General features: G+C 35.6%; 1 protein-coding gene across 9 annotated transcripts in view; it reads left to right on the plus strand.

Annotated features, from left to right (window-relative positions):
- Window positions 1-16,638, plus strand: part of GPATCH2L (G-patch domain containing 2 like) — a 56,395-nt gene that overhangs the window by 1,952 nt on the left and 37,805 nt on the right. For all 9 annotated transcript variants that reach the window (XR_013160374.1, XR_013160373.1, XM_077123135.1 and 6 more), the window contains exons 2-3: window positions 374-1,045; window positions 15,864-15,928. Coding sequence is in view for 7 of the 9 variants with exons in the window: in XM_077123135.1 (XP_076979250.1) it covers window positions 384-1,045; window positions 15,864-15,928 (727 nt within the window). In the remaining 2 variants the exon portion in view is untranslated. The remainder of the gene's footprint in view (window positions 1-373; window positions 1,046-15,863; window positions 15,929-16,638) is intronic.

Raw genomic sequence — 16,638 nt, forward strand, 5'->3', positions numbered from 1 at the left:
TCTGATAAGACATTCTGTAATCTTTTTGTGTATCATCATCAAGTAATTCAATAAGTTTAATGGAGGAAAAGAGAAAGAGCTATTGCTCTGGGTTTGCTTGTTTTTCTTAATACTCCAGTTGTCTCCTGGTGAGCATTTGTGTTTTTGTGGTTAAGAATGTGTTGACTTTAGGTATTTAACAAGGGCCAAACACTATCTTTAGTGGCTTAAAGGAGCATGGATAGTAGGAACAAGGTCTAAATGTTAAAATGGCTTTATTTTCTATAGACAGTAGACTCTGGTAACATGATCTATTTTATAAAATTATTTTTAACCATCAAATCCTATTCAGGCTTTCTTTTTTCTTTTTTTTTTTTGAACTTCTTTTTGGCAGATGTTGCCTCATGGATGAGTTGGTACATGACTTGGCCTCAGCCTTGGAACAGACATCTGAACAGAGTAAGCTTGGTGAGCTGTGGGAGGAGATGGCCTTGAGCCCTCGGCAGCAGAGGCGGCAGCTTCGAAAAAGAAGAGGCCGGAAACGTCGTTCAGACTTCACTCACCTGGGAGAGCATACCTGCTGCTACAGTGAGGCCTCTGAGTCAAGTCTGGATGAACCCATTAAGGACTGTCGAGAAGTGGCCCCAGTCACTAATTTTAGTGACTCTGATGACACAATGGTAGCCAAAGGGCACCCAGCTCTCAGTGCTGTTGTTAAGAATAAGCAGCATTCTTGGCATGAATCTGACTCCTTTACTGAAAATGCTCCTTGTCGACCACTCAGGCGCCGGCGGAAGGTGAAGCGAGTGACATCAGAGGTGGCTGCTAGCCTTCAGCAGAAGCTCAAGGTGTCAGATTGGAGCTATGAGAGGGGCTGCAGGTTCAAGTCTGCTAAGAAGCAGCGTCTCTCCCGCTGGAAAGAGAATACTCCCTGGAACTCATCGGGCCATGGGTTGTGTGAATCAGCAGAAAATAGGACTTTCCTAAACAAAACGGGAAGGAAAGAAAGAATGGAGTGTGAAGCAGATGAACAAAAACAGGGCTCTGATGAGAACATGTCAGAATGGTGAGATCTCCCTTACTGAGACAAAAGATTTTCCCAGTTAATTTTACCCAAAGGGCCAATCCAATCTTGATGAATCCAATTTTCTTTCAAAACAGCCACTGTAGACTTAACTTAGTATCCCTCCTTAACTAATAAGCTTGTATAACTCTAGCTTTTTAAAGAATGATTTATCTGTTTCACTGTGTCAAGAAGGCTATATGCAATAGAAACACATTTGTTCCTAGAAGTTGTTTAAAATGTGTACCTCAAATGTATAACCAAGAAGTTTACTTTAAAAACAGTATTCCGCTGTTTATGCTGTGTAGTTCATATGTAGATGTCGTTCTTTAAAACCAGGGTCTCAGCAGAAGCTGGTGTGTTTGTACATGTGAGAGAGAGAAGCCTGTTGCTGGGCATATGGAGTTTGTAAAAGTTCCTAGTGAACTGCCTTTACCCATTAAGAATCATTGCTTTAGATACTTTGAGGCTATAATGATGCTATCTGTTATATACAATTTGACCAAATTGATTTAAATTTTATGGCTGACATTGATTGTCAGAACACATGGTGTACTTTGAACAGTGCTGAATTCCATTAGTTGTAGAACTAACAAATGTGATTGAGCCAGAAAAACTTGTTTCTAATTGGTATACATTTGAAATATCAGTATAGTTTTTGGAAACTTTTTTTTTAATGTCTCTGATAGCAGTCCTAGGAACATTGATACCCCCAACTTGATACTTTGATATGATTCTTAATAATCCATGGTATCTGTTTCTCAGTGAGTATGCTCTTGGTGTTTTGGATGGAATAGTTCTTTGTGGTGAGTAACAGTTCCATGCATTGCAGTTTATTTAGCATTTCTACCTTGTTCCCCACCCCCTTTTCATTGTATCAACCCACTTGACCCTCTAGATGTTCCCTAGCGGTTGAGCACTTGCAGCTGAGAACCATTGCTGTTATTCATTAACAACTAAGCATCAACCGTGTACTATGTGCTTGACATATGTTCTCATTTGATGTTCATAACGCCACTTTATGGTGGGTGGGTATCACTATTTGTATTTTGTAGACCAGGAAACTGAGGTAAAGAGAGTTTAGTTTGCTTAACGTCACCCAGTGGCAAAACTGGGAATTCAACCTGATTCTAAAGCTTATGCTTGTTAATTTTTTGCTGCCTTTTGAATTTGCCTTCTTATGACCCTTTTTTGTCTCATCTTAACTTTTGCAACTGCAGAACATCTGACCTCTCTTAGGACTTTGCTTCCTCTGAAGTTTGTGTTAAAAACAAAGACATAAATCTTAGGAAATCTGAGGTGAGGCTTTGTCAGTAATTGGAAAAGCTGTTTAAGTCTGTATGCCTGCACCTTTCATGGATGATTTTTAATCCAACTTTTGAATTTAATACGTATTTTTATATTTAAAATATAAGCATATATTATATATTATAAAACTTTTCAGAACGTGACTGAAGTGGGCTCATTATTTGACCTTGCTAATGTACTTCTAATGTATATTCTAATGCCTGTTGATCAGATTTTTATGTACATATTTGGATTCTAAATATATTTTTTCCTTGTGCTATTTTTAATCAAACAAGACAGGTCTAATTAACTTCTGGCCTTTTATAATATTGAAATCCTCTCTTGAGGTGATCATTTGTTTTTAAATCCAGCATACTATAGAGAATAGTGATATTACAAATACCTTTTTGGGATGTTCGCTTGTTTATGTTTCTTCCCCAACATTTCTTGTTAAATCCTGGCATAATCATGTTTATAAAACAGCTAACTCTGCCTACTCTTAAGATGACAGCCTAAGGATGGCTCCAAATGCAGACCTTATAATCTAGCAGTGACATGCTTTAGTCTTTCTTGTTCCTTCTTATTCCAGACACAGCTATTGCATATTTACAGTCAGGTTGTGATAATATAAATTCTAGTTATCTGAGAGCATGAGTAAATTGAAGTAGGCAGGAATTCTTATGATATTCCTACTCTTTTCAAATTGAGACCGTCTTCCCTATCTTGGCTATCTTTCTGTTCCCTGACTTTGACGTTCTTTCGCTAATGTAATTCCAAAGTCTTTCTAGTTATGAAGTATAATGGGTGGATTTGAATCTTCTAATTATTAAGGAATCCCAAATTCCCCTTGATTTATGTAAATTCAGCTGTAGTTACAAACAAATGCTTTATATATATATATATATAATATATAAATATATATATATATATTTTTTTTTTTTCCTTAAATTCAGTCCTTGGAGGAAAAGGGAGGAATTTTACTTATTCTTTGACTGCATGTTATGTTCAGCCTCTCCTCAACAGTAAAATGGAAGTAAAATCCTTTTTGTTTTCCAAGCTGCTCTCTATTAAGTTTATCACATTATGGACTAGCACTAAAGAGTATTTAAGTAGATAATAGTTACAATTTGAATATTATACCCTCTTAGGGAGTTGATTTTGTCAAAATTTTCCTTTTTTTTCTACATTAAAAGAAATTGACACTTCCAAGAATCCTTTTTGTTATTCTTTCATAAATCTACTTGGATGTGCCACAGTATAGAACTTTATCAGAGTGTATGATCCAAATGATAAAAATGGTAAGATGAAGTTGATGGTTAAGTTTAGCTTAACCTAGTTAATGAATAAAGTTCTCTTAAAAAGCATATATTAGGTGTTTTATATTAGAAAATTTGTGTTTCAAAGAGCTTTATTTCTAATTTTCTCAAATTCATTCTTTGTTAACTAAACATGGAGTAGTTTTAATCTTATTCAGTAATTCTTTTCACTTTTCCTCTTTCTGTTCTTCAGTTGTACACCATCCATGCTCTTAAGAGTTCTGAGGAACTAAAAGTGGTTACGGTATAAATGTTCTTTTTCTGCCTAAAGATCAAACTATTGTTTTAACATTTGTTGTGCCTGTGTGTTTGTGAATATTGTAAAATGGAAAAACTCTTATCGAATTACTTTATACTAATTTTTGTTTAAATTGTCTATAGACAATTAATTAGGTGATTCATAGCCTAATTTTGCTCTGTTTTTCACTAACACATCATTCATTTGTTCTCCTTCAATATAATTCAGCTTCTCTTCCTTTCATAAGTGGATTGGTTTGGTGATGGCCTGAAGTCACAGGCAGGAGCCTTCCTAAGGTGATGTATTAGAGGCCGATTTCATAGGAAAGAAAATATTCCCTTCTCCTGGAAGGCAAGTGACAGAGATAGAGTGCTAAACCTCCCCCTCCTTTACCAGCCCAAGCTGACCTTCTGCAGCCCCTTGGTGCCTCTTGTTTTCTTATTTTTATAGAAAATCAATATCCCTTCTGACACAAACAATAGCTCAGAAGCAAGAATAAATGGGAGAAAGCTGAGATCTGTGTCCATCACCTCTCACTTTAACTCCTCCAAACTCTTTAATTATGAGTGTGCTTTGCTCCAGGTGTTTGCAACAGTGAAATTGCTAAATGAGGACCATTTTAACCAAAGATTGGGTGATCAATAACACTGTATAGCAGTAGCTTGTTGGATCAATAGGATTCATTATTTCATGGTTAAGGTAAGTAGCCTCTTTTGCAAGTGGAGGTCATTAATCAGGGCTTACTGGAGCTGTGGAAAAGAATATATGTGATAGGGTGAGGTTGTTCTATTTTCTATTCCATAAATAGGGATGCTGATCAAGAGTATATTTACCATTGTTGAAAATAGTAGTATTGCATCTGAGAGTATTAAATAGCTAGCAGAGTGTAGTTTTATTTAAAGTTCTGCTCTTAGAGTCTTAGGAACAACAGAAAAAGACAACTTGGTAGGGGAATATGATATTATTATATTTGAAGGTCTATCTCTTGAAAAAAAAATGTTAGGATTATTCTGTGTGGCTCCAGAGGAAGGAACTAGGATTCATGGATAGAAATTACAGAGTTATATGTTGGTTCAGTATAAAATATGACATTCTAAAAATTAGAACTTTGTAAAAATGGAGTGAATTGTTTTACCAAGTAATGAGTTCTAGATTGCTGAAAGTATTCAAGTGGAGACTTGGTACCCACTTATTTGAGTTATTGTAGAGATGATAATGTTGAATTGCATGACCTCCAAGTTCCCTTACAACATTGAGATTCTGCACTTCTTTTAAGTCAAAACCTACCTTCCTTTATGTACCTTCTAATTCAAAGAGGCCTAAACATCTTCAACTGCCTGTTAAGATACTTATGAAGATATAAAACTTTGTAAACTTACATGATCAGAAAATAGGACTTAAAGTCAGCCAATTGCCAAGATTTCCTCAAACTACAAGGCTCATAGAACTGGATCAGAGAATACAATTGGAAGTCCACATCAGCAGTGCTTTGCCTGCTCTGAAGGTACATAGCAGGATCCTTCATTCCTTCTGTAGTTTACCCTTGGCTTAGAAATGCAGGTCTACTTCAGTCAGCAGACTGGGCAGCTGTGTAAGGCACTTCCCAATCAACATCTTTCAGCTTCTGTTTGGAGGGTGCAATTCCCAGAAAACACTTGGATAGGGAGGCTTAGTGATTTGTGTGTATGTGTGTGTGTGTATTTCTGTTTGAGGGCAGGGGCCAGTCAGGTTATTGAGTCCTGGGAAGTATAATCTCTTAAGAATAAAATACTGTTGGCATGGGCAGAGGAGAATGTAGTGTCTTACATACCTCTGTATATTGCAAATTCCTGGAATAGTGTCAGAATCAGGCGTTGATGGTTAGGGAAAGATCCTATCTCAGTCCTGCATAGGTGTACTGGATAAAACCCTACCAGTAACACTGGGAATTAGGCTAAGGCTCTGCATAGCCTTCTGGTTAGTTGTAGGCCTAAGAAGGGCACAAATCCAAGAGAATGAGACCAAGTGTAGTTTATATACCTTTTCTGTTTGCAACACCATATTCTGGGTAAACCAGTTTTCAACAAGAGGCCTTTGAACAAGTTCTGCAGAATAAAGAAAAGGAAACATCATCCTGTAAGTTCAGAGTAAGAACAAATTCTTGAAAATGATTACTGGTGGTAACCATAAGAGCATTTCAGATAATTTTCATGAGGATTCAGGAAGATATAATATCCCTTTGAAACAACAGCAGAGAGTCATAAGGAGAAAAGATGGCTATTTGAAAACACAATACTGTGGGAGAAGTAATTGTAGGGAAATTTGAACTGTACTTGTGATCTTAAAATGAAGAACAATTCACTGTGCAGAATATTGAGTTGAGGATGTGGAAAACTTTAGAAGCTTTCCCAAAATGCACTGGGGAGGAGATAATGAAAGAGAAGATGACCGATCTGGAGGACAGAATGGAGACCTAGTCTGCGAATATGTACATATCTGAGGAAGAAACCAAAGGAATTGTAACAGAATAATAATTAAAAAAATAATAATTGAAGAGAAAACATGCTCCTCAGTTAAAAAAAATCTGAGTGTAAAGATTAAAAGGGAAAGCTAATGAAAAGAAATCTCTATCTAGAGATATCTTAGCAATACTTTTGCATTTTGCATTGAGGGTGGGAGTGAAAGAGGTATAAAGAAACATTTTAAAAGGGATGAAAATAAAGTTGGTTTCCTGGACCATATCCCCTCGCCTCCCCCCCCCCCCAAAAATAAGACTGGCATTCATCCCCACAGTACTGAATGTGAGGAGCTACATTTGCCTATAGACTTTTTTTTTTTTTTTTGCATGGGCAGTCACCAAGAAACAAACCTGGGTCTCTGGCATGGCAGGCGAGAACTTTGCCTGCTGAGCCATCATGGCCCATCCTTGCCTATAAACTTTTGAGAGGAAAAAGGTTGCTCTTCCACCTTACCACCTCCTGAATGTATAGCTAAGATGTCTTTAATATGAAAAGGTGGCAGAAAGATATTCTCAGATATGCAGGTCTCAACATATGCTCTTTAAAACTTTTCTTTAAAAGGATATTTCATGTAACTGAAGATGAATTCCTACTAACTCTGAGAAAAGGTAAGTCATTAAAGGAGGGGTGGACTCCTCTGAGGCACAGCCCCCGGCTCAATAGCAGAGTTCTGAGCAGAATTAACATCTCTGCAAAATATATCTGATTGGACTGACCATGTATGAACCTATAAAACTGTAGAACTGCCTTCTTTCATGGTGTCATCTGAATGAAACTTGAAAACAAACTCCTTCATTATAAATTCTAACTTCTTATGTGAATAATTTTGGAATTTTTTGAAATGTTTCTCTGGAAAACCTCCCTTTCAGTCGTGTTTACTGTCAGGATCAGAAGTCTGAGTAAATTTTTCTTTCTGATTTTCTGAATTCTAAAGCTATTTTTATTTTTGTTAGGTGCATTATTTATTGAAAAAAGAATTTAATAAAAAAACTAAAATGACAAAGGAAAAGACTTTGTGTTTAGAATGATAATGTAAGCCATAACTCCATCCTGTTGTTTCTTTTAAGAGATTACTAATTACATGTAAAAGATACTCTTATTCAACCTACTTGATTAATATGATCTTAAATGGGTGAGAAGCTCAAGTGGTAACTTACTGATACCAACTTTTGGTTGTAGTTGGCAAACCAGTTCTGTACCTTCTTATTGTAATTGAGATGATAGAAACTATTTTTTTCAGTCCTAAACTTGCAGTCTTCTCTTTTCTGGTTGAAAATATGAAAGAACTAGCAAGCTCTTAGAGCAGAGGATAAGCTGTGATCTTCTGAAACTTTTTCCTAATCTAGTGTGAAGCTAAAGTATTCTTAGCCTTTAAAATTTCCCCAGAACTTATTAGAACTTTTTACTTTGATTTCAAAAGAGGAAAATTCAGGACCTGAAAGGGCAAGGTGTAGGCCCTTGAGAGCATATTTTAGTGGCCTTTAAGTAAAAATGCTAAAGATGGATGTTTGTTTTTTAAATTCAAGATAATGGCATTAAGGGGAAAAGACTCTTTCCAAAGTGAGTTGTAATTAGTTTTCTTGGGGGTACAGCATGTATGATGCATTTTTAGCCGACAGAGTAGACGTAGTCAAAGCACAGCTGGAATTTCAGCTGCAGTTGAATGTTTTAAATAGCAGAAAGCCTAGGAATGTTTCTTCCTTCCTTGGCTAAATTAACCTGTTGCATTTTCTGTGAAATGAAGATGCGATGAAATTTAAAGTTATCTTAAAGAGAAACATGGATTGACTTAGTAATTGAGGTGAATCTATCTGTGCACCATCCATGTTTTAGTGACTGTTCCGTGAGAGAGCATGGGCTTTGGGGACATACCACCCTGACTCCAGCGCTTACTGGAATTTATAATTTCATGAGTAGAAGATGACAGTGATGAAATTACTAATGTCTGTCAGTCTCTAAAATATTTGGGCACATTATGTGAATTGATACCCTAGGAGTAGCTCTTTAATATTTCATCCTTTGCATTTATATAATGCTATAGAATTCACAGAATAGATTCACATGTCCCATATCACATCCTCAGAAAAATCCATCCACGTTGTGTGTCTGGGGAAATAGGATTAGAGGTGAAGCGGCATGCCACAGAAGCCACACAAGAGAAATGAGCAGAGCTGAGGCTAGAATGAGTTCATTCCATTTATATAGCATTTACTGAATGCCTGTTGTGTGCCAGGCACTGTGCATTGGAAACAAGATATTCTTTCCCAGCCTGAAACATTCTCTTCCATGGTTGTTAGATTATCCTGCTTGGGCTAGACAGAGTAGGGTGAGCTGTACAAATCTGAAAAATTGCAGTGCTTCCAGTTTGCCAGAAGATTCAGTTTTCTTCTAATGGGATCTAGGGGCCTCAAATTGTTTGAGGCCTTGGCCCATTTTGGCCTTGAAAGTGGTATTTCTGCTTCTAAGGGATGTTGATCTCTGCCCCTGAGGGCTAGATGTACTCAGCTTGAGCACACAGCTCCTGTCCTTCTCTGAAGTGATCTCCCTTAACATGCCCTCCCCTTCCTCCCCCTTATGCGCCCTACCCCCTGCCTCCATCCTTCTGCTTTGTTCATCACTCTAGATCAGAGTTTCTTAACATTAATACTACTGACATTCTGGGCCAGATAATACTCTGTTGGGGGGATTATATTGTAGAATGCCCACATCACTGGCTTCTACCCACTGGATGCCAGTAGAATGCTACTGTGCCCCACTCCCCAACGATGGGGGTGGGAGGGTAGAGTGAGCAAAATTGACCCAGTTGACAACCATTGCCTTAGATGTTTCTGGTACTGAGATAGGCTTTTCATTTCATTGAGTGCTTTTACCAGCAAGTGTGAATTTTAAGTTTAGAGAACATAATGAAGCTTAAACATTGATCTCTTCTGTTAAGTAAAAATACAGTTTTAAAACAGAGTTTTTGCTAATTTTAAAAAGATACCCTTTAATTGTCCCTTAAAATGGCAAATAGTTCATTTTCAGAGCTTCCAAAGAAGAACATGAAGAGATGAAAGAATTTTAAAATCAGTACCAAAGTCTGATTATCACTATTTTTATCACTGTATTTAACTAACACTATTGGTCTTAGAACTGTTTAAATGAACAAGATCTATCATTAGTGTTGTATTAGGCTTGGTTCCTAATGATAATCTACTCTGAAAGTAGATGCCATGCCAAATCACCTGGCCTACCAGGAGTGCCGCTAACTACAAAGAATCTCTGATGGAATGCTTAGATGGATAGATGTGTGAGAAAGCAAATAGAGCAAAAAATTAATTGCAAAACCTATGTGATGGAGTGTGGATGTTAACAGTATAACTACTTTCAACTTTTTTGTATGTTTGAAAATTTTCATAACTTTCAAACATAACAAAATCCTGAGCATGTGGGGGGAACCTCTGGAACTTCTGGTTAGGTTGACTCTCTTTACACTTCTGTAATTTCATTTGGCTGTGGTTCAGTTACTTTTCTAACAGTACTGTATTTTCTAACAATACTAATTAAGTAATACAATCGGTAGTCCAAAATCCAGACTTTAATTTTGTTCGTACCTGTGGTTATGCTGTTGAATGCACTGTGGGAACATTTTTGAGTAGAATTTGTTTTAAAGAAGTGTGATGACTTATTATTATTTCTACTCTCACATGATCATTTTTGAGACTTTTTTTGCTTTTATGTTTTAAGGGTAAATTCTAGGCTTGAACCATCCTTTAGTAATGCAGAATATTCTTAATTGGCAAGTATTCTTCCTAACTCTTCATACCCTTTCCACATAGTCCAGACTGATAGTTATTTATAAAGTGGATGAATTTAAATTGTAATTGGCATGTTTCTTTGTTAGTTTTACTCCTGGTTATATAGCACAATGTCTGACATGATAAATGCTTAATAAATGTTTTCTAGACAAATCAGTGAAGGTTTAGGGGAAATGGGAGTGGAAGGAAGGGCTGGATCTTTCTGCCTCCTTTCCCCGTGAGAGACATTTTATTTCACCAATTGGGGATTGAAAATTTTTGAATGATGAATAAATTATTTATAAGCTTAATATACTTCTGCTCCTCTGATGTATTTTAGAAATACTCCAGGAAGGATTTTATAAGCAAACTATTTATAGATTAAAACCATGTAAATCATAGGAGAGCAGATAGTACACTCACACTTCTGAGGCAAGACAGGAGGTATTGATGTCTCTAGGAGTACTGCCGTTTTAGGAAAAGATTTCTTTTGCCTTCTTTTGGGCTTTGTCTTGTTACTTTTATCTAAAGACCAATAAAGGCTGGGTTTCTGTCTTCCTGACAAAGCTTCAGAAGACCATGAGTGGAGTGAACACTAGAGGTAGGATCACATTTTTTTCTTACAAAAATGAAACCTAGTAGAAAGGCTCATAGAAAAGTTTTAAACATATTTAAATGTTTAAAATTTAGACATATTTAAATTAGGAAAAATATAGGAGCCTAGCATTTTTGAGATTCTAGACTGTGAGACCTACAAAGGAAATTATCTTTATTGAAAGGTAGGGGCTTATTTTTAGTAAATATTAATCTGTGCATTAGCTAAATTTTTTATGATTGACTAAATCATTATTAAAATCCTACTGATCTGACTTTTTGTTCTAAATCACAGGTTCTAAGCCAGAAGTGAGTGAGAACTGTGAGACTGGAAAATAGGGGGTTATAACTTGGAAGGGGAAATATTTGCTTCCAATTGTATAGCCATCAGTACATGTTTGCATGCTGCATTATAGCGTTAATGTGCAAGTGGTGTCATGAAACTACCTCTCCCACTTTTTTCTCCCTCAACAAATTGTGCTCACAGTTTGTTATACTTGATTATATTTCAATGATGCAAATTATTCAGAAGGAATAAATAGAATTAGCAAATGCCATCTGATGAAATATTCATTTCCAGTTCATTTCCATGTACTGGTAGAATGATGGCATTTTTATGTAAGAAGTGTTCTGTAGACAAATTTTTTTTTCTTCATGAGGAAAATGCTGTCTCCTCTGTTAAGAGTCTTAAAATCCTGGTGCTGTTTTTCTATGACACCACTCTCATGATTATGATTATCTAGATATGAGAAACTGTTATGGGCAAGTTGAATCCAGCTCTTTCAGGAACAGTGATTTTCCTGAAATGCTGTTGACAATAATTGAAAATGTAGTGGGGCAGTAAAGTTTTAAGTTACTAATACCTTTCTTGTTCCAGCAGACATTCTTTGAACGTGCCTTGTCCCTTTCATTTAGACTATGAAAAGAGAATGGAATCCATGCATAAAAGGACTTACCTTGTAGTGCTTACAGGTGGCTGGAATTGAATAGGAAAAAAATGACAGATTTTATGATAAAGCAGTGGTTTTTTTTTTCAATTGGAAAATACTCAAAATATTAATCTTTAGATAAAATATTTTATAGTTTTGAATATTAAAAATGTTTGTAGTCATTGCGGAGTAGAACTTATAATACATAAATAGAACAGGGATTGGTAAACTTTTTCTGTGAAGAACCTGATTAGTTTAGTCTTTGTGAACCACACATTCTTTGGTATAGCTACTCAACCCTGTAGTTGTATCATGAAAATAACCATATGATACTTGAATGAAGGTGGCCGCATTCCAATTAAACTTTATTTATGGACCTTGAATTTGAATTTCATATCATTTCCACATGTCACAAAGTATTATTCTTTTGAATTTTTTCAATGATTTAAAAATGTAGAGCCATTCTTAGCGTGTGGACCATTATGAAAACAAGTGATAGACCATTGTTTCCTGATCCCTAAATCTCAGGAGTGATTCTGGTAACCAACCAAGCATATAACATGAAGGTGAAGTGGAATATCTGTCCCATGGCCTGGTATTTTTTTTCTCAAACTGTATTTTATGCCTTTGTGAATGTTTGGACACATGCTTAGATATGGGCATATTATATAAATGCATTCCATAAACACAGAGGAAAACGATGTGACAATATACATGACATTTATTCATAGTAGAAGTCATGTTCCTTATAAGTGGTCATGGATGGGACAGAGCAGATATGTAGTCCATGAATCTGTGTCTTTTCTACAGGTTAAAGATTTCCCAGTTCCATCACATAGTTTGCAATGCAAGTATCCTTGACCATCCTGAGTTTGGATAAATTATATTTGGATAACATGGGACACTTGTGATCCAGATTGCTGAAAAAGACCCAGCCTCTTCCAAGGCTAAGCAGTCCATTGGCAGACTCTCTTTTGCTGCTGGCTAAAAAGTTCCTATTTTATTTTTCAACATAGGATCAATGAAGAATCAGTTCTGCTTCACCGTTCCTTAGAATTTAGAGCAGTATTTATAAAAACTGTACATAAAATATAATACCTAATATTCTGTACCTTGTTTAATGGTCATTGTTTATTTTCCAATCCTATTTTTCATTTTAATCAAGAGTATATCATGAAGAATATATCAGTTATAATAGTGCAAAAATAAAGCAAATAAAAAGTTTGGAAAAAATTTTTAATACATATTCCTAAATACTACTTTTGTATAAATTATCTGATGATAAAACATTCATATTTTTTTGACTGTCATAAACTGAGGTATTATATGACTTTCAAGAGGGTCCACTAACCATATTTTTGTTATTTATGGCTACACGTTTTAATTAAAGGAAATCTCAGAGTATTTGAACAACATGATATATTATTTTTTTTAGTAAAAACTGAAAAGGGACCTATTTGGTAACTGGAAAGGATGGCCTCAAGAGAAGATTACCACCCCTCCCTGCCCCTTGAAAAAAAAATCGAGAAAGTCAAGTTTATTATAAGTAATTTGTCAGGTAAAATTTAAATGCTTTTTAAAGGAATCAATAAATAAATCAAGCAGTTATAGAACAGATTTTAGGGACAAATCTTTTAAAGAGAACAAATGCAATCCTATAGCTACAAGGCAATTACATATAACATACCTGGTGTGCTTTTTAGCTCTCTTTACTATCAAGAGATGTTTAAAAATATAGAATTTGCCTTATTTTTGAGTAAAGATGAAAATAAAAGTAGTAATAAAAGATTCTGTAGTAAGACTTGATGGAGGTAGAACACTAAGGTCCTTTGGTATTGCTAAAAATACAAAAATACACCATTAAGTTCAACAGACATGGTTCCTTGAACTTGAAAGTAGAAGAAGACTTGGCATCTTCTGGATTTAACTTTAGAGATTCTAAATCCATCAGAATTCAACAGTATTGCTTTGTGAGATATTTCTTACAATGACTCTTGAGAATGTTCCCGTTTGTAAGTACAGAAGAAAATAAAATGGAAGAACCTATAAAAGGTATATTTTATTGGCTCTTGTTGCAACAGATCTCTTGGATCCATTTCTCAAAAATAAGTATAAGTAAGAAAAGCATTGTTACTTAACCAGCATTTTTAGAATTTAGTGTTGGCAAGATTTTTGGAAATGTTGCAAAATACAAAATATTTTCAGGTTTTGTTCCAAAGATGTAGGCTGTGATTTTGTTTAAGCATATTCCTTTCTGCAGCATGGTGAAAATGCTTTTAACTTGCTTAGGTTTCTTCTATCTTCTGTAGAAGATGAAAAAAAATCGACTAGCTTTGAAGGAAATATTCCCAATCATGGAAATAGCCAATATTCTAAAGGATAGAGAAATTATTCTTGAATGAGGTGAATCAAAATCAATGAAGATTATTAGATGGAAGAAAAGCTGCTTTACAATAAGCAAAATCAACTGTTAGCAATAGCTCAAAAAGTGAAGCTGGTTATATGGAATTCCATGGAGCAAAAGCTTTATTTCAGTTTGTTGAGTGAAGTTTATTTTTAATTCCTTTTTTTTTGAAAATGAGTTTTGTGGTATCCATTGATATCAAGGAAGATGTTAAATTTACAAAATATAATTTTTGTCATTGGTATTATTTTCTATTAAGAGATTTTGCTTGCAGTTTTGTAAATGGGAGAAAACTTGAGAGATGTTAGATATTTCCAAGTTTGATAACTTTATTTGGCACTGATAGTTGGTAATATTTAAAAATAAAATTGATACTTTTTTTGCATGGGCAGACACTGGGAACTGAACCCAAAATTGGTACATTTTTAAACTTTTGTTATTTAATATACAAAACCAGGTTGAGATTGCTTTTATCAACTTTCTATTCCTGAACTAAAAAGTGAATTTAAGCATTTTAAAGTACTTTGAAATATAATTCACAGTTTTAGAATTCTCCTGTTTTTATATTAAAAAATGCTTTTTCTCCTATGACTTTACATAGAAATTTGCCGGTCTATTTGACTAATGGACTAGAGTGAAAGTTGGGAAACTTGGGATTTTTTTTTTTTTTAAATATTTTTATCGATAAAACTTAACATACAAGCATACAAACATTTCATAGATAGTATACAGTCAGTGGCTTGCAATATCATCACATAGTTGCATATTCATCACCATGATTGTTTTTTAGGACATTTCATCACTCTAGAAAAAGAAAAAAGAAAAAACTCATAGATACCATACCCCTTACCCAACCCTCTCACTGACAACTAGTATTTCCACCTACCAAATTTATTTTAACCTTTGTCCCCTCTATTATTTGTTTATTTTTATCCATATTTTTTACTCATCTGTCCATACCCTAGATAAAAGGAGCAGGCACAAGGTTTTCACAATCACACAGTCACATTGTGAAAGCTATATCATTATACAATGATCTTCATGAAACAAGGCTCCTGAAACACAGCTCTACAGTTTCAGGTACTTCCCTGTAGCCACTCTAGTACACCATAAACTAAAAGGGGATGCCTATATAATGTTAAGAATAGCCTCCAGGATAACCTCTCGACTCCATGTGAAATCTCTCAGCCACTAACACTTTATTTTTTCTCATTTCTCTTTTCCCCCTTTTGGTCAAGAAGGTTTTCTCAGTCCGTTGATGCCAGGTCCTGGCTCATCCCAGGATTTCTGTCCCATGTTGCCAGGGAGGTTTACATCCCTGGGAGTCATGTCCTCTGTAGGGGAGGAGGGCAGTGAGTTCTCTTGTCATGTCAGGTTAGAGAGAGAGGCCACATCTGAGCAACAAAAGAGGTCTCTGAGGGTGACTCTTAGGCCTAATTTTAAGTAGACCTAGCCAGTCCTTTGCAGGAATAAGTTTCCTAGGTGCAAACCCCGAGATCGAAGGCTTGGCTTATTGATTTGGTTGTCTCCACTGCTTGTGAGAATATCAGAAATTTTCCAAATGGGGAAGTTGAATATTCCTCGTTTTCTCCCTATACCCCAAGGGGACTTTGCAGAGACTTCTTTATTCACTGTCCAGATTACTCTGAAATTTACTGGGTATCACACTAATTTGGACAAAAAACTTGGAATCTTTTGATTTGAAAACTAGGAGAAGAATGTATAGTGCTTTGTTTTTTCTGGGGCTGATAAATTCTCTTGTGTTTTACTCTTTTTCAGTGATACCAGCAGTGTGTGTAGCAGCAGTGACACAGGGCTCTTCACCAATGATGAAGGTCGGCAAGGTAATCTTGATTCCAGCCTTGGGGCATTGGTTCAGTGTATTTGGGAAGATTCTAATGATTGTAGGAGAGACCCACTGAGAATCTGATGGTTGTCTGTGGCAGTGGCTCTCAAACTTTAGGACATTTAAGAGCACCTGGTGAACTGTTAAAACTGCAAATTCCTGAGCACCTAAAAACCAGATACGTCTAGAGTTGGCCCCTGGAATTTGCAGTTGTCACAGGCACCCTAGATGATTCTGGTAAAGATAGTTCAGACTTTGAGAATCATTGGTCCAAGGGGTTACGCTATCAAGGATTGGACTTTGGAAAGTTGCTTGTTATCAGAACCAACAAATATCCTCATATGTTACTCTTTTTTTGAACATTGATAAAACATTCTTATTTTCACATAGGGAGATTTTAGTTATCTTTATAAACATATTTATGACATGATTGTACTGTTCTGGGTAAATATATTAAATGAAACATCCTCTTGCTAAAGTTAGGGCTCCTAACTTACTTCACAGTATACCGTGAATAAGACTGTTGCATTGTTAATGACCAGTGCCTCATTTTTACAATCTAAACAGTAATTTGAAACTTTGTCTTGATGCAAAAGACAAAGGGCATTCTGCAAAATTCATACTCTCTAGACTTGTTTGGGGCCATACTGTGCTTTAGTTTTCTTAGTTTTGTAAATAAATGATTTCTAGGCACTCTCTAAAGTCCCT

This window comes from Tamandua tetradactyla, chromosome 12 (assembly GCF_023851605.1).
Source record: "Tamandua tetradactyla isolate mTamTet1 chromosome 12, mTamTet1.pri, whole genome shotgun sequence".
NCBI lineage: Eukaryota > Metazoa > Chordata > Mammalia > Pilosa > Myrmecophagidae > Tamandua > Tamandua tetradactyla.